Source organism: Urocitellus parryii, chromosome 2 (genome assembly GCF_045843805.1).
Source record: "Urocitellus parryii isolate mUroPar1 chromosome 2, mUroPar1.hap1, whole genome shotgun sequence".
Classification (NCBI taxonomy): domain Eukaryota; kingdom Metazoa; phylum Chordata; class Mammalia; order Rodentia; family Sciuridae; genus Urocitellus; species Urocitellus parryii.
Window position 1 is genome coordinate 30,702,218 of NC_135532.1, and position 19,824 is coordinate 30,722,041.

The 19,824-nt window shown below is 32.6% G+C and overlaps 1 protein-coding gene across 1 annotated transcript in view; it reads left to right on the plus strand.

Moving 5' to 3' along the window:
• Window positions 1-19,824, plus strand: part of Nbea (neurobeachin) — a 620,123-nt gene that overhangs the window by 524,793 nt on the left and 75,506 nt on the right. The window contains exons 44-45 of the mRNA XM_077795156.1: window positions 2,354-2,466; window positions 17,977-18,117. Coding sequence (XP_077651282.1) covers window positions 2,354-2,466; window positions 17,977-18,117 — 254 coding nt within the window. The remainder of the gene's footprint in view (window positions 1-2,353; window positions 2,467-17,976; window positions 18,118-19,824) is intronic.

Below are 19,824 nucleotides of genomic sequence, written 5' to 3' on the forward strand. Positions count from 1 at the left end.
AGAGAGAGTGAGAGAGGAGAGAGAGAGAGAGAGAGAGAGAGAGAGAGAGAGAGAGAGAGAGAATTTTTTTTTAATATTTATTTTTTAGTTCTCGGCGGACACAACATCTTTGTTGGTATGTGGTGCTGAGGATCGAACCCAGGCCACACGCATGCCAGGAGAGCGCGCTACCGCTTGAGCCACACCCCCAGCCCCATTGTGCATTTTTTAAATTCAAATCAAAAGTTATCTTGACTATCCATATTGCAAGAATTTTTGTGGAAATTTTTATTAAAAACAGGTTTTAATGCCATTCTATTTACTTATAAAGTTTAATGTATTTACTAGAACTTAAATAGTGCTATAAAGCTCTCCTAATTTAAAAATTACTACATTTTCCTAAACATTTTATCAGAGACCCCTCCAAAGATTATTAAAAGTGACTTACAAAAAAAATGTAGGACACATAGACAATCCTAAGCTATGATTATTAGCATCAACCATTTTGGGTATATGTATGTATGTTTTAGAAATGATGTTTTCTTTTCTTCGTGTTTTTTCCAAAATTAGTATCATCATGGTATCTATTTTCCTACTATTGACATTTATATAAACAGTTAAATACTGAATTAATGTAAATTGGTTTTTAGTTATTTTGACAAACATTCCTTAGTAAGTTATAAAATATTCTTAAGAATTTGTAAAAACTAATTTCCATCTATCATTTTCACTTATATAAATAATATATATTTTATGTATGGTATCAACATTATTCTAGAAAATAACACAAACACTAGAAGACCTACTTTTTATTAAATTTATAGATTTTTAAGTGGAACAGTTTCCCCAGAAAATAGCCAAGTACTAAATTTGCCTTGGATCCATTTAGAATCCCCCAAATAGCTCTTCATGGTCAATCTATACTCTTTGGATATATATACATATATAAATAAATGCTGAGAATGATCATGTGTTCTAGATTAGATATAGATATATATTACCTTTCAGTAATGAATATTAAATTTTAGAATTGTATAGCTTCTATTTTATAGTAATAGTATTGCTTCAGCAGAACATTTTTTGTACAAAAGATTTAAATTGAAGACTCCAAATTCTGTTTACTCATTAATATTATTTTTCATGATAAGCTTATAAACTTAGAATAGGTTCATTCATTGGTTGATCCATCCAGCTGCAAACATTTTCTTCTAGTTAAATGTACATATCGACAGTGGTCCTCTCTCACTGTACTTTTGTGCCTTTGCATAATCCTAATTCTCTAAAACGAACGTTCTACAATTCCTTTCTTTACTTAGCTTTTTTGTTCACAAAGGATTTTTATGATTGTTCACCAAAATATTTTGTTCACAAAAAGGATCTTGTCCAGTGAAATTTTGTTGTACCTTATTTCTTTGCTAATGAGTCTTAATTTCCTCTGGTCATATATTACTTCAGTATCAGTTAATTATTGGAACCAGTAATGAGAATTGCTAAACTTTCCACATTCCCACTATACCTCAGTATCCTATCTAAAATATTTAATTTTTTCTACCAAAACAGACAACCCAATAGTCCAGTAGTTCTTCACTGAAGTTAAACAACGTATTATCAAAAGAAAATTAATTAACTTAAAGTAGGGGGTGTTTGATATTTGTCTCTGTACTTTTTCATCCTAGATTCAGGGCACTACTGTTCATTGCTAGATTCTCTCTATGGACTCTTTTTTTTTTTTCTTCATACTTTATTTCATACACTTTTTTCTCTTGAAAAAAACTTAGTACTTGACTCTTGATAAAAACTTAGGACTCTGTGTACTGGGAATATAACTTCAGATACATGTTCATTACAGAAGGTAATGAGCTACCACATAAGCTGCCTGTAGTGTGCAGGTCAGCAGGGTGGCCTCCCTCATGACACCAGCAGGGTGCCTGACTGACAGTGTTTTGCTTCTAAGGCAACATTATCTTTTTAACATGTAGGCAGCAAAGACATGGAGGTGCATGTGGGAAGTTTCAGTGGGCCATTCTTGGAGGTGTCACATATCACCTCTGTGCACAGCCTATAGGTTGAAACAAAGTCCCACAGCCAGAGCTCTTTGTAAGAGAGGCTAGACCAGGAAGAAGAAAATCAATTCTGATAAACAGCCAGCAGTCTCAAATGTAAATCACAATCTTCCATTACAAATAGTAATTCTAGTTACTCTTTTTAAAAGTATCCAGAGAACTCATTTGAAACACATTGAGTGCTTTTGATTAAACACAGAGTTCAATAAACAACTTTAAATTTGAAAATCAGTAGTTGTCTTATTATAAGCACAGAAACTATTTCAAATCAATTAGTGTATACAATTTTTTTTTCTCATTTTCTTCACTAGGACGGACATATAATGATCTGAACCAATATCCTGTGTTTCCATGGGTGTTAACAAACTATGAATCAGAAGAATTGGACCTGACTCTTCCAGGAAATTTCAGGGATCTATCAAAGGTAACTTTAAATATATAGTAGTCAGTTTTCTTCATAAGGCTGTAGTTTAAAGGATTTTGATCAAAGTGTGTATATCCAATTAACATTTCTAAGAAGGTAAACCTGGTTGTTTCCTCCTGTTGTAGTCAATGTCTAAGTCTCATCAATACATAGCATAGGATTTAAACTACAAGGAGATAAATTAGTATTCTAATAGGCAAAATGAAATGGGTGTTTAAAAAGGAGCAAATGTAGCAAGAGATTTCTTAGAAATGACAATGCAAAACATGATGGCAAATTATAGGTGATAAGGCATGCTATCTTAACCATAAAATACATAAACACTATTAAGTATTTTGTATTAAGGGGAGTACTTAAAGAAAGTCAAGTGAGTTTATCAAGGGTCTGTTTAGATGCAGGAGAGAAGAGAAGATATGATCTTAAAAATGGCAAGAAATAATGGGGACAAAAATGAAAAGCAAATTTTGGCTTGATTCAGCTCATCTATCAAAAAGAAACAAGTGGGATGCTAAACTCTTTGAAATGCAGCAAAGAACTGGGAACTAAGCCCAAAATGCTGCTTTGTAGCCTAAGCTGATAGCTAATACAATGAATCATGCTCCGTGAGCATCTAAATTCTACATTTTATACATATCTTATGGTGTCTAGTCTGTAATGGCTTTAGGACATGGACCAAGCCCAGAGGTTTATGTATTTTAAACACAGCCTATTCACTTTGAAATTATTTCTGTTTTCTACCAAACTTGGTTGTCTGGTTAGCAGTCCACAGAAGGTTAAAAGGTTAAAAGAAGGTTTTGAGGGGCAGTTTTAAGGGGCTTATCAACAGGGCCGCATAAACCCTATGAATCAGGGAAATATCAATGTAAAAATAATCCCACAGATGTTTTTTTAACTTAGCATGCCTTCTCCTATGTCTTTTCTAGACCTATCCAAGCTGAAGTTCTGTATCCTACTATGTTAGATGTGTGACCTAAAACCAATTTCTCTTAGCCCATATGTGAAAGGAGAATAATAATAATAATGTAACACTTTTCTACCTCATTTAGTTATTAAGGTCAAATGTCATGTCCATTTAAAGAATGTAACAGTACTTGACAAATAGAAACACTTCATGAATTGTAGTTATGATTATACATGGAATTTTTCTTAGCCTGGTTTTGAAGGTTGTTTAATAATTTTTTCATATTCTCATATGTTATTCACTCTCTAGTTCTTTTTTGTGACTTCCTTATCAAATCTTAGTTACTATCTCACTCCTAATTTTAGTTATGATATTATAGGTTCCTGAGGGACCTAATAGATCAGTTTGCCAACATCTTATTGAATTATATAGCTGGTTAAAAATTGCTAGGAATTGAATCTTAATATGCTGGCACATATAGCAATTTTTCCATTGAGATTCAACAGAACAAAAATACTTAATATTCACCATATGTAAGTAATTATTCAAGTTCATGTAAACAGTAGCACAGTAATTCATAGGGGCTGCCATCTTATTATCTAAATAACACAAAATTGAATAATAAGGTACTATATTTTACAGAGAGACCTACACAAGTATCGGTAAATAGTGGTTAGGAACGAGAACACTGGAGCTAGACTGCCTGCGTTCAGATCCTAATTATGCCACTTGTCAGCTGTGGGGATTAGACAAAGTTATATACTTTATTTCTGCCTCAGTTTCCTCAGCTGTGTAATGGGGAACAATACTAGTAAAGTCAGTGTTAGAAGTTGATGCAGTAATAAGCATGGATAACTTGGAACAGTGCTCAGCACATCATTATTAGCTAGCACTAATAATGGGAATTTAATTGTGAATCACTGACATAGGCCATATACTTGGAAATATCTTTCAAATAATGATGACAAATATTTGCTACTACTATTGTAATTAATATGTTTGAATGATATGCATTTTGGGCATGACTTCCAAGGTTGAAGTGTGATATATGGGCATAAAGCACATCACATCAATATAAGAACTACTGTTAAAGTAGTTCTATTAATTGAACAGTTATTATATGTTAGGCCCTATAAAGTATGTGTGTATGTGTGTGTGCATGTGTGTGTGTGTGTGTGTGTGTGTGTAAGATATATTTAAGATGAAAATTTAGAATGTAGATTCTCAAGGAGCATGATAAATTGAGTTAAAATCTCATAAGCTGACCATTACTATGGCTATTTAAGATTCTTTTAACAGAGAAAGGTTCATTTGTTTTGAAATCAAATGAAATATCAGAGTGAAAAGAAATTTATAGACCAAAATTCTTTCCTTTCCTTTATTTATGTACTCAGTCATTTAGTCAACAAATATTTATCAAACACTATGTTGAGAAGATGTACTTCTGTTCTGGGTAGACAAGAGCATAGGAGTGAATAAAGTAGTCACAGCTTTGTGGGGGGAGTTCAGTCCTGACAAAGGTGAGAACTTGGAGACTTAACAGAAACATGAGGCCAGCACTGGGGACCTGGGTGTGTTGAGGACTGTACCCCACTGGAGAGTGCATGCTCAACTACTTTGAGACATTTAGATTCACATACACTTGAAATACTAACACAGCCAAAGAAAATATGGCACTCATTATGATTAATATGGATTATAAAAGACATTTAATAAAATATTTTCTAGTAGTAACAGAATTTTAGTTTTTTCATAGAAAAGATGAGAAAATTTAATGAGGAAGTCACCATTTCTAAAGCAACTGGAGGATGTAACATTCTTCAAGTTTCTTAGACTGATTTGCTTAATATGTATTTTCATTGGCAGAGCATTTCCTTTTGTGATTCACATTTGCCCTTCCTATTTTACATAGTGTTAAATAAGTGACAAAGTTAAACAGAGCCTACGTAAATTAGGTAAGGTGAATACAAACTATACTTGTGCAATTATGGGGCACTTCATGTTGTGAGCAGTTGAATTAGAAGATAGATAGCTTTTTTTCAATTCCTCAACATTCCATGCTTTAGCAATTTGTTCTTTATTTTCTGTCACACTAACATGATGGGAAAGTGTTAGCAAATTAAAGCCTCTTGATATGTTAATAAATTACTCTTTTATTGTTCCCATGCTTCATTGAATTTCTTAATAGGAACTTCTTACAAATGGTCTAGAAACCCAAGACTATCCTGTATAAAAACCATTAATAAACAAGATTTTAATGTATGAAAATATATCTTATTATAATGCCTAATGGGAAAATGACATTTGAAGCATAATAATATAATTGGAAGGAAAACCTGTTGTGGTGCAGTATTACTGTAGTTAAGAGATGCCTACTAAGAAGACCTATTCTTGTAGATATTCAATACTGCAGATGGAAAATTTATTGGAGAATTCGTCACTTTTTTAAAAGCTCAAAGAAGAACAAGAATAATTGAATATTATTGACCAAGAATATTCTAAAAGATTTTTAACAACAAAAGTAGTTGTTTCTAAAGCTTAAGTTTCATTAGCTTCATGGTAAATTTATTTGATTTCACTTAATATCAATACATTATAACGATATATGTGTAATAAACAATCTGTTGCCTGTTGGTTTTTTCTGCTCCTAAACAATGAACATTTCTTCAGGATTGGTCCTATTAGCACCTACTAGTTCCTTTTATGTAATGTCTATGTATTTACAAATATATACATAATTAATTTGCTATCCCCTTCATCATAAAAGACAATTGGAAATACTAGTCTAAATAATAATTTCTACCATTGAATAATTCTAGAATTTGTTTCAATAAACATTTGGGACTCCAAATAATTTTTAGATTCTTTATCATATGAATAATTTCAAAACTATAAAATGTACAGTCATAAAATGAATATTTTTTAATACTACCCCAGTGTTACACTGGCTTTATGAAATTCTCTGTTGTATCAGTTCAGAAACTTGAATGAAGTTTTAGAAAACTCAGCTCAAATTGGTTTGAACAAGAAATCACTATTACTGGTTTCTATAACTGGAAAATTGAGAAGGTTTGGTTTTCAGCAAGATTCACGGCAGTGATCCAGATAATACCTCCAAGGACCTTGTTCTTTCCATTGTTCTTCTCTGACTTCAGCCATTCTGGACCACATACTCATCTTCCACTGATAGCCCCCAGTAGTTCCAGACACTCCTTTTAGTAGCAAGATGACAGCAGTAGTTTTCTACCTCACATCATATAATCCAAAGGAAAGAGGGAATTATACCACATAGCTAGAAGACAATGAAACTTTTTTTTCTCAGAAATCACAGAAAATCTCTTCTATCCTATTGGTGCTATTTAAGAGGGATGAGGTGTGCTGTGAAGATGGAGTATCATTTCCTGTGATTGGTGCCAGAGATAGAGTCAGGATCTGACTATCTGCCTATCCACAGATGATGGGGCGATAGATAAGCAGAGGAAATTTGGACTCCTATTCCCAAAGGAAAGGGAGCTAATTCATGTTTGACAAATAACTTTCTATTATAAAGTATAATTTAAAACATATCTGAGAGTTTCTTCTTCATGACTTCTATGATAAAGAGGATAGCAAGTTAATTACATATTTGTACATACATAACTATTACATAAAAGGAACTAATAGCTGCTAATAGGATAAGAAATAGTCATTGTTTAGGAGCAGAAAAAAACAATAGGCAACAGATTGCTTATTACACGTATATTGTTATAATGTATTGACATTAAGTGAAGTCAAATAAATTTACAATGAAACTAATGAAACTTAAGCTTTAAAGCCCCTCAATTTTCTGGGACATCTTTCTACTTTGCCCTTAATTTTATGTACATAGTTTTGGGGTTTTATTCTGTTTTGTTTCATCTGTGGTGTCAGAGATCAAACACAGAGCTTTGTGCATGCCAAGTAAGTGTTCTTCCACTGAACTATGTTCCCAGCATGAGGTACATAGTTTTATGTTCATTTTCTCTCTGTTAGTCAGATTTCCATCACTATGAAAATATACCTGAGAAAAATCAATTTAATAAAGGAAAAGGTTATTTTGTCTCACAGTTTTAGTCCATGGTTACTGGGCCTTGTTGCTTTGGGCCTGTAGTGACAGAGTAGTACATCATGGCAGGGCACCAGATTGAGGAAGACTCTTTACCTCACGGGAAATCAGGATACAAGGAGAGGGGGAGCAAGAAATTTGGTCCCAATATCTCCTTCAAGGACACACCCCAATAATCTAATTAAGTTCATTTGAAGGTGTGATCTATCTTCCCATAGCTGACAAAGGTCCATAATTCAACAATTATGTACATTCGTTTCATACTTCTCCAAAACATTTTGACAGTATTGACAAAACCGTCATTTTCTTTTGTGTTTTTATGTAGCATTCTAATATATAACAAAGGCATATAAAAAAAGATTAACAACTATTTTTATAGGATTCTGCAGACATAAACAACAAATTTGAAACACAGTAAATAAAAGTAATGTCTCTACATGAGACATACCTTCCCTGAGGCACTGGTAGCACAGACAGGATAATGATGTGAGCTGGAGCTGACTTTCTTGCTCTTTCCAAATCCACACAACAGCCAGGAACATAGCACTCAGTTCTCATTTCTATAGGATATGGAATCTCTAGAGTGTCTGTTCTCATCACTGGTGCTCAGAAAGTTTAATTCTAGAATTATCAAACCTTTTCCATTTTTCTTTCTTTATATTGGTATTAAAATTGAGAATTAAGAAAAAACCCTGAGAGATTAGAAATTGAACATGGAAAAAATGATCCACATTCATTTGGACTGAAATATTTTATATTTATAATATTATTACTCTTTCCCTGGGTCACTTTTTTATCAATTAAAAAGAACCAAAACAAAAAACATCTTATCAATAAGATTTATTAGACATCTCATTTGATTAGACATCACAGGTTCCAGGTTTACTTATTACAAGTTGAGGTTACAGGTTATATGTATTGTTTGACATGATGGACAGCAAATAGAACAATCTGTTATGAGCTATATTTTCAAAATACCAACATATAGTGGATATAGAGATTTTCCCAAAAAATTATGCAGATATTCCTTATGGAGATATGACCTTGTAGTGAAATCTGTTTTAAAACATGACATGTGCTTGTGCTTCAGTTATTTACATATACTCATATGAACTTGACTCTGAAATTATAGTGGCTACATGACTTTGACATGAAGCACAGTCTCTGCTCATGAAAGTGTAAATGGAATTTCCTATTTCCCAGTCATGCCCTCTGATAAATGAAATAGTTTCATCACAAAACCAAGTCCTGCTAATATTGACATGAGCATAAGACATCATACACCCACACCCATTCTTTGAGTGGAAAAAAATATATTTTGTTAACACAGGAGTTGTTTGACTGACAGATGATGATAAGCATAACCATTTTCCCAAATTATTATGCCACTTAAAAAAGGAAGTGATAATGCCTCGAGGCTTTGAAATGTGATAATGCAAATGGATGCACTGAAGTGTGAATACTATTCAACAGTCTACCCTTTATAGTGCCAAATTTCTACCACATAGAGAAGAGTCTAGGTTGTTAAGGTAGGAAATGCACAACTTGGAAATCTAAGGCAAGTTTCTGTAATTATTTTATCTCTTTTTCCATATAAGTTAACAATGTCTGAAATTAAATCAGGTTTATTTACTTTAGTATATAATCTAGCTACCACTTAATTTTCAATAATAAAGCATGAAATGTGGGAAAAATTACTGTGTTAGTAGCCACTGTTATATCAAACCTATTAAAAAAGTGAATGTGTAAATTTAATTATATACCGTTTGCCAAAAAGTCTCTTGCCAAATTTGAAATGTGTTTTCACACATAAGTTAAATACCTACTTAACATACACCCAACACTATGCTCAAACTTGTGTGTGTTAGGCTTGCTTACATGGCAGTGCTGAATGAGTAGTGCTATTTTAAATACAAGATATTGATTGACAGTGTTTGGATACTTTAAAACTAATGGTGTAATCATTTATTAAAATTAATAATTTGTTTCATTCATTCATTCTTTCACTGATTGCCAACTGACTCTCTGCGGGTCATCAGTAATACAAAGACAGTAAGATTTGGTCGATACTATTAAGAGTGTACAGTTAATTTTAGTTTACCCAGTGGCATATTATGCTGTTTTCCTTCTAAATGAAAGGAAGGAAGAACCAAGAAAAGTGCAGACAAAAAGTATGATTCATATAGACATTGTGATAACCATAAATACTGAGGTGTGTGTTTGTTTATATTTCCACTGTTGCATGTTGGGAACATATATGAATATATATTATACAGAACCTCCAAGCCAATCTCAGGCTTTGTCTGCTTATGCTACGTGTCTTCCTACCCTCTTTTTTTTTTGTTCCTTCCCATTGAACCACTTGCCCTGTCCTTTCAGAAAAAAAGCGGGGGGTCAGGGGAGCAACATTAACTAGGGCTTGTCCTTCTTTAAAATTTTTAAGCAACAGTAAGAGTACGCTCCAGTGCATGAATTTGGGAGATACTTCCTCTGGAAAAGAGAGCCTGCTTCACACATGTTCATTTCACCAACCTCTGTCACATCTATATGTAACATGTACCATAATCATGGCAAAACTGGACCAAATTCAGCCTCATTTAACCTTTCCTTCCAGCTAAAATAGAATATTAAATAGCTGGAAGTGATCTTGAAACTGACTTGTAGCCTCATAATTATCTTACTTACTTAATCATTGGAAGATTAATGGAATGGACACAGATTTAAGATACACTGTTTTATGCAAACACATTGCTCTTTCACTAAGGTATTTATGAATTTTCTTAGAAATTATCATGGGATAATGATAACAATTATGGCCAATATTTGGCATGTACTTATTACATGCCAGGCATTGTCCTAAGCATCTGACATAGATTTTCTTGTTTTACCCTCACAACTCCATGAATTGCACATTTTGTTTTATTTGTCATCTATTATTTCTCTTCATTCAGTAAGTAGAATATACTAAAAATAAAAACTAAACATATAGATTAATTTATCTTATACATGTCCTCCACCCTTCCTAAGTGCTCTGGCAGTTTTATAAAGTACAAAAAAACCCAGAAAAGCTCTTTTTAATATTCTACAGGAGAGACATCTTGTAAAATATTCTTCACAATGCATGTTTGTTTCAGATATGAGCAAAGAACACAGAAGAAATGCAGTAAATGAGGCACTCTACTGCCCCTGAGCTTTCAGTTCTATGTGGGAGTAAGATGCCTGTCAATGTACTAATGGGTTTTGCTAATCAAAAGGCAGCTTTAAACCAAAGATTATTTTGCTTCATAATACAGTCAGTTGGGTAATTCTTCCCTGTTAAAAAGTTTAAGAGGAAATATACCCAGTTATAGCCAGCAAAATATCTATCTTAACACTTCCTTTTATTGATGCTTCATTACTTTAGGTTCTGTTTCTTAATCAACAAATTAATAGTGTATGTAAAATTGCAAAGGGGAGATTTAATCTACTTAAGAGAACACAATTTTCACATGTTTTAGAAACACAAGTTTTCAAATTAATCATTTTAAAGCATTCTTATGTATAAGAACAACCCAGATTTGCAGCGTGGAAAGCACTTAGTTTGATTTACTTTTTTGCGTAATATTGAAGTTTGATTTACTTTTTTGCGTAATATTGACTTGCTGAAAGGAGAGATCATGTAAGGTATCCTGAAGAATTTCTCACCTTCTGGATTTGTCTTTTTCCCCTCATGTTGTCATTTAACTTATTTTAACTGGTAGGGTTTTGATAATATGCTTATTCAAATATTAGTAAAGATTGATAATGAGTTTATTGCTTTCTATTCAAAACATAAAGTTACTATAATTGATTAAATTTATTAAACTTAACATATTCACATTTGAAAGATATTTCTAGGTCATATATTGGAAAGCCATCTAAATTTTTATGCCAGGGAAGAACCAAATGCTTCATCAAATAGTAAAACAGGAGTGGAAAGAGAATATCAAAAGTCAACATCATTTCTGCTCCCTAGAAGCAATTTATGGTTTCATGTACATTCTTCAAAAGCTTTCCTCTAGTATTTTAAGCAAAAATATACTTCGTATACATTATGGAATTTTTAGAGAAACTAGAGTAATGTTTTATGATCCTGTTTCCTGCGACTGGCTTTTTTCATTCCTAGCATGATTGGTAATTTAACATTATCTATAATGCATTCTCCACAAAACCCTGGAGTTAACTTTCTAAAATCTAACATGGATCTTGCTTTTCTCCCACTTTAAACCATTCAGTGACTTTCCACTGTACTTACCTTAAAATGTATTTCATCAACCTGGTCTACAAAGTCCTATGATTTTTTGTCTGTTCCTCAAACTTGTCATTCAGGGCCCCCTTAGAGCCTTGCAATAACTTTTGCTCTCTCTGGAATTATAATCTTACCCCTGAATTTCATACCTGGAATCTTCTTATATTTTACACCTGAGCTCTATCATGCTAATCTGTTTTAATCCTCAGTAGAACACTTATAGCTGATATTTTCTTATTTACCTAATTGTTCACTTAGATTTCATCTGCCTCAGCCTATATACATATACATTTACACACCTAAAAATGCACACATACATATTTAAATGCAAGTTTCATGGACCAGGGACTTTTTTTAACCTTACTCCAGGGTTTATAGTAATTTCTAATTCATAATAGATACGCAATATTTATTGAATGAATTTGTTTTTGAAATCAGCCTTTTAAATTGCTGCAAAATATTCAGCAGTGGGTATATCATCATTCCTTTAACCAGTCCCTTATATTTAGACTACTTCCAGTTTTTTGTCTTGTTTTGCCATTTCAAGCAATGGTATGAGAAATATCCTTGCTCTGATTCTTTCCATATTATAAATCCTCAAAGTTGAATTATTGTATCAAAAGTGCATGTATATAATATTTTTTTGTATAATATAATATTTTTTGTATAATGTTACCAGTTTTCCCCACAAGAAACTTATACTCCTTTATACTTTTTCCACTAATATTGAGATACCATGTTTTCTTACACCTTGGCCAATCCAGAGTATTGTGAAACTTAATAATTTTTGGCAATCTAGTGAATAAAAACAGCTTTTTTAAAATTTTTCACATTTGTGTGTATAGTAATGACTTTGTATGTGTAACAGAAAGTCAACTTAAACTAACTTTAATTAAAAATACAAATTTTTAACTAGTTCATAACTGAGAAATCTGGGGAATGTAGAATCCAGGAAACTGAATCTAAGAGTTCTCCACAGTGTCCTGCCTATGCCCATCTCTGCTACTTTTCTGCATTGGTTTTATTCTCTGGGCTTTCCATGTTGCAGAAGTGATGTCTCTTAACCCAAAAGACAGGGGGCTTCTTCCCCACACAGTTACAGCCAAGGTTCATTGGATCTCCTTGAATTATGTTCCCATTTCTGCACCAATTATAGTGGCCACATGAATAGAATATACTGAATGACAGGTCTGAATCCCATACCCACCCAGAAAGTCAGCCCATGTGTACCAGGCAGACTAGAGGTAAAGAAGAAATGGTTCACATAAGAAGGAGTAATGGATGCTAAGCAGGAAAAAATATATATATTCATTACATTGTAGAGTTGGTACTGACTTTTCCCACTTATATTGGAAATTATTATTTTTCTCTGAACTACCTATTCAAAATTGCTAATTTATTTTGTTGTATTGTTGATCAGTTTCTTAGTGATTTTGTAAAAGCTCATTTTAGAGAAAAATTCCCCTTTATTCTATATGCTAAAAATATTCTTTTGTTATTTGTCTTTTGATTTTTGACGAAAAATTTTGTCTAAATGTCTCACATGGATGTTTTATAAAATATTATATAATCAGTAATCAGTCTTCATTCATTTAGCATTTATTACTCACCTAAAAAAGAGCCAGGTACTGTATTAGGTGATGAGAATTCAGAGATGAATGAGAGAGAAGGCATTCCTTTTAAGTATTAGTCTTCTGGGTTAAAAAGGTTATAAACTTGCCTAACTATTACCAGATGGTGTCATGTAAGGCTTCACAGTTGAAATTTGGACTGCTTCCAGAATGAGTCAAAGTTCCCTAGCCAGATAAGAAGGGAGACAGGGAATTTACTTGAGCACAGAATGATCTGCAGAAATGATTTCTACAATGTCAAAGCTAAGGATTTCCAGAGTGATATCATGTAGTTCACAACTGAAAAAATGAAAAAGGCAAGAATTCTTGAAGCTTTTTTTTGAGGATTTTCAAGCCCTTTATCATGATGGAAGATGATTTAGACATATTAGAAGCTCATATATGTTAAGAATGTTCCGATAACTAGAAGCTCTACCTAGAAGCCAAATAAATCACTCACTGTACCCAGTTTCCAGTTGTATCAAGCCTATATTTCCTGCTGATTCTGTAAAATGTATAGCCACCACTAGCAATGCAATATTGATTTAACTTAAGAAACAGTGTCCTCATCTAGGACATAGAATGTTGAACTAGCAATCCTATAAGATTCTCTTCATTCCTGAGGCTTTTCGCAGATGAGGAGGAAAAAGATAGTTATGGAAGAAAATACAAATTATATTGATATAAATTTTATACTTAGTAATGAAAATGCAATCCAGTGGTATGGAAAGATTAGAGGACCAGGTACCTGGTTTTTTCCTCCTGAAAGTATATTCACAATGAATGCCTTACTGACCTCATTGAAGAAAATCAACCTAGAAAATGGATGTGAAGACAGTATCCTATACAAATATATAGTATCATTAGTAGTTGGAGCATCTATAGAGAGCTCTTCCCATATGATTAAAATTTTATTGCCATCCACATCATGAGCATTTCCAAAAATTATAATCTACTTTGCTACATTGACCATTCCTCAAATCAATCAACATTTATTTATTTAATTAAACTAGCTCTGTGCTCAGATTCTTTTCAAGAAGAGTCCTTCTAGTGTCTCACATAACACAATTTACCCAATATATTTTTTAATTTCTATAATTTTTGTTGGTAAGTTTTGCTTATTAAATTTATATATGCTTGCTCCCCCCAAAAAGGACTTGATATAACTTGGAAGGTTTTATAAGAGTGAAAAAATATTGATAGTTCAAGGCTAAAAAATTACAAAGGGAAAATAGAAAAAAGGAAAACAAAGAAAAGGCTAGACTTAAATCTACCAAAAGAATTCTCACCAGAACTCCTCAAAGTATAATCTAAGGAACTCTTGTTCTATTTCATGTTTAACAGTTGTTATGAAAACAAAAAGAAAGATATGGCATATGTAAAAACAAACAAATATAATAAAAGGAAACACTGGAGTTAACAAACTTCAACAAATCTATTCATGATAATATTTCTCAGAATGTTCACTAATGAAAATCTTCACAACCATCTGTCAGGATTTTTGTTCCATATAATAAAATCACAGTTTTTTTCAGAAAAACAAAGGTTTTTGTCGTTGTTGTTTTTGTTTTATGATGTTAGTCTTAGATTTCTCACTTTAGTCTTAAAGAGGAAATTGGGGGGAAGAGTCGAGAAAATAGCATCTTTTTCTCAATAAAGATAACATGTTTAGCATAGACATAGTAATATTACACTAATAATTTCTCACAAATTTTACCAAAAAATGTGAATTTTGTACATGAGTCATGCTTGATTCTTCCATGTTAAAAACAGTGCTCTTGGTCTGGGGTTGTAGCTCAGTGGTAGAGCACTTGCCTAGTATGTGTGAAGCACTGGGTTCAATTCTCAGCACCACATATAAACAAATAAAATAAAGGTCCATGGACAATTAAAAAAACTTAAAAAAATAGTGCTCTTGCAAATTATCTAGGTTTTATGGCAGTTTTAAAAATGAATTATAAGTTTTATAGACATAGAAATTTTATTTTTCATTTCTGCATGATCATATGCATGATTTTCTGTAATGTGTTATAGTGTTTACTTGTACAAAAAATACACAAGAATGAAACAGCAATAGATCCAGTACCAAGTTTTTAAGTTTTTCTTAAAATTTTTTTTACATGGTGGCACCCGAAAAAACACAGCAGTAGCCGTGTCTAAATTCCCACTGTTGACAGAAAAGGAAATTGGCTCTTGATAAAAATTGAAAAAAGACTACAAACTAAATTTGTAAATTTCATTAAGTATATTCTTACATTTTTATCAAAATTCTTACCTTTTTCACCTGCCAAATTCAAAAGATTGATGTTGCACTCTTGGCTCAAATTTTCAAATAACAGCAAATTTACAGTCTTATCAATAGGTAGGTAGATAGATAATTGATGGATAAATATGATGTAATATATGACATGTTTGGCTTTCATAGGAAAACATACCACAAATGGCAAAATTCTCATTTCCCAAACATTTTGAAGCTTTTTTTTTCCTTTAAATGACTTGTTTCTTGACTACTAGAAGCCAATGATAGAATAGTATGTATAGCACAAATTATTTACATTATGTTTCATAAAATTCATTTGTAATTGCACTAAGCCAAAATTCAAAATTTAAAATACATTTTAAGAAATTTCTAATGGAGACACATACAGACTTTAATACTGTACAGCTGTTTCCTACCAAGCATATTCTCTAAAACACTCTAATAAAATGACTTTGATGAAACTTGAGTAAAATGGAAAATGTAAATATTTAGTTTATCCCTTTTCCAGTAGTTGAGGAGAAGGCTGGAAAAGATTAGAGGAAGGGCCATGTTCCTTTTTCAAGAATGTTTTGTGATGTCTTAGAGAACAAACTGTATCAGATAAGGCGGATCCCTAGGGGTTGGGCAGGCATTTTATGCATGTGAAAGATCTATTAGCATATTCAAGAAAGAAGGAAATACTAAGTGTTTTAAATGGTTGAAAAACATTGAATTAGATAAACATATCTGTGCATATAAAATATTTAGGCAATTTTGAGTGAAAAACTTACTATTTAATTTCAGGAACAAAGCTTTCATTCATTCCATTGTCTAGTAATTATCCTTTTCTCAAAAAATTATAGGCTTATTTTAAATATTGAGATTTTAAGGAATGTTTAACAAAATTTTTGTGCCTTTTATAGATCTGTGTCAAAAGATCTCAGATAACCAATGATATTAAACACAATAAATTCTAAGCCTTCAAATATTTTTTTAAAATATATTTAAGCCAAATTTTTTATTTTTATACTTTGTTTTAGAAAAATGAAAACAAAAAAGCTTCGAACTCTTAAAATAGTAATGATCTTATACACAAGAAATATTTACTCAGATTTCTTAGTCTTTGTTAGGTCTAATTAAAGTTTATGAAAAATGAAAATAATTTACAAATAATTCTAGCATTCAGGATAAGCACCCTTGCAAATAAGAGTTTATATGGAAATTCTACCAGACTTTTAACTGCTGACATCATTGTGTTGTTTGAATTAGTCTCCTGGGAACAAAAGAAAAGGCTCACAGCAATTTATAAATGAATCTTTCTCTCTTGTGTAACATTATATGTCCCATTGAAGCACTAATTTTCTACTACTTCTTTTGTTAAAATTAAGCCTTGGGGGGAACTTCATAGTTAACTAGTAATATTAAATTTTGAAATAAAGGACTAAGATATTACACTTAATACTCATCTTTTGTTTTCCCTATAAAATTCTTTTTTATAATATGCATCCTAAAACAAAATAATTGTGCTATTTGATATCATAAGAGTAGATTCTGTATATACTGTAAAGCCAAAACTGAACAAAAACTTAAGCTAAGGCAGTTGGCTATTTGTAATGATGAGGATGTTGTGCCAGAAATTCTTAATGAAACAGTTTGCCAAGAAGTTCAAGACAGTGATCCAATTAAAAAATGCTTTATTGAAGGAAAAAAAAATTCATATCCTGAGCAGTTACTGTGTATTCCACTGTAGGGATTAGCATCATAATTGGTAAGTAGCATGGTAGTACTATTGGGAGAGTCTTAGTGGCCTTAGTAAACCGCTTTTCTGGAAATCTGAATTGTCTAGACTATTTTCATCACCCTTAGTAAGGTGTGTAGTTTAAATTAATAAAAAAGGATAGATGCTTCATCTGTGTAAACTCACAATGGAAGTAGTGTCCCATCAGTGTTCCCATGCAGAAGATTGTTGTCTTTCACACTTTGGGTGATACTATTATTAAGACAAAGTTTTCTCTGATACAGTGATAACTGTTTCATCCTTCTCCTGGCAGGATCCTTGTACCCCAAGCTAAATTTTCATTATGTGTGTTAAGTGGACAGGAAAATAACATTAAAATATTAATTTGGCCTTGATAGTTAAAACTGAATCACCTCTGGTAACAGTTCACTAAAACTTTTAGCAAAGTCTAGAAACTTTGCACATAGGAATAATCCTTTGGGTGATTTTTAGGAAGTATAATGATATGTAGTTAATATCAGAATCCAATTTGGTAAAAATATAATACAAAATAATTTGTGCTCTGTGCTTGAAATGAATCAGTAGTGAAATACTTTCAGGATAAAGGCTTATCATCTAGATTGTCTAAAATGACTATATTAAATAATATATTTCCTTTTATCTTTTTATAGCCAATTGGTGCTTTGAACCCAAAGAGAGCTGTGTTTTATGCAGAGCGCTATGAGACATGGGAAGATGATCAAAGCCCACCCTACCATTATAATACACATTATTCAACAGCAACATCGACCTTATCCTGGCTTGTTCGAATTGTGAGTATCTTCCTTGAGTTACAGTTTACCTTTAATACCTTAAAGTATTTTAACATTAGTAAATTAAATAAAAACCAAGTATACTTGTTATTCATCTTAAAGATTAGAGAGCAGTGAAGTGGAATTAGAGATCACAAACTCTACCAAAAACTGAATCTCTTCGTTTTTAATGAATTCTCATGTTTGTGGAACTGAGTTAGGAAGATAGATTCTGTGAGCTTCTCGGGCCTAAGTCGGTATTTAATTTAAAAAATAATAATTTATTTATTTGTATATTTATTTACTTATTTGATGCTAGGTATTGAACTCAGGACCTGGCACATGCTAAACACACACTCTACGGTTGAGGTACATACACCTCCAGCCCTCTAAATCAGTGACAAAGAGCCAGCCTTCTGGAGTATATCCTTAATACCTACTATTCCTTTCTCACTAAGGATGTACTCTGGTCCTTAATCTTCTACTGTCTTCTCATTATTGATTCTTAGGTGGCATGTTGTAATATCAGGTTCCAAGTGTTTTCAAGACTTCCTTATTGTCTTTAACACATAAATATACTCAAGTATTTTCAGTCTTTAAAAGGAAAAATAAATAAATAACTGGACATGATGTCACATTCCTGTAATCCCAGTGGCTCAGAATGCTGAGAGAGGAGGATCACAAGTTCAGAGTCAGCCTCAGCAACAGTGAGTCACTAAGCAACTCAGTGAGACCCTGTCTCTAAATAAAATACAAAATAGGGCTGGGGATGTGGCTGAGTGGTTAAGTGCCCCTGAGTTCAGTCCCCAGTTGCTCCCCACAACGGAAAAAAAAAAGAAAAGAAAAAGCCTCTTCTCAGCCCCCACCCATTCTGTAACTCCTGGCCTTGTGGTCACATGTACTGAAAGTTCAGCCTCCACTGACAGCTCAGCCACTTGGCCACCTCACATTTAGTCTTTACCTGATTGATGCAGGTTCCTACCCTCACTTTACTGACTTGTTCTTATGGAGGTCACAGGTCACATGGACAGAATGTCCCATTTCCTACCATCATGTTTCTGAGGCACCTGTTACCATTGCTCACTGCCTTCTCCTAGAAATTCTCCTGGCTCCTGGACAACATCCCCTTCTAGTTTTTTTCCTTCTGTCACAGTAACTTCTTGTCCAGTCTCTTGCTCAAATTTCTTTTCCTCAATATTCTTATTCCCTAGGATTTTTCTAAATAGTTTATCAAAGCTATGTCATTCACTGCAAAATAGTGACTTCCAGCTTCTAACTTTATCATAAATATTTCTCATCAGTTTCTGGCTTATATTTCAACTACCTATAGGGCACTTGTTCCTGAATATCACATAACACCATAAATATCATTTTTAAGATAACTTTTCTCCATCATGAACTTGCTGTGATTCCTCCTGTTTTTCTTAAATAACTAGCATGATCATTCACCCAGTTACCCCATCTAGAGCAATTGGGGGACTTTCCTAAATATTTTTTCCTATTTTTACCTCCTCCCATATCCCAACAGACATCTGTAGGTTCTACCAACTAATTATCTCTAAAATCTCTCTCTTTTTCTCTATAACTGTGGCACTTCCTTTAGTTAAGGTTTCCATTATTTCCATTATTTCTTATCTAGAATATTAGAAAAGCTTTCAAGTCTGCTTTTTCCAGTCTAGTCTAGTTAGAAACAGTTACTAAAGCCAGATGATCTGATTTTTCTTTTTT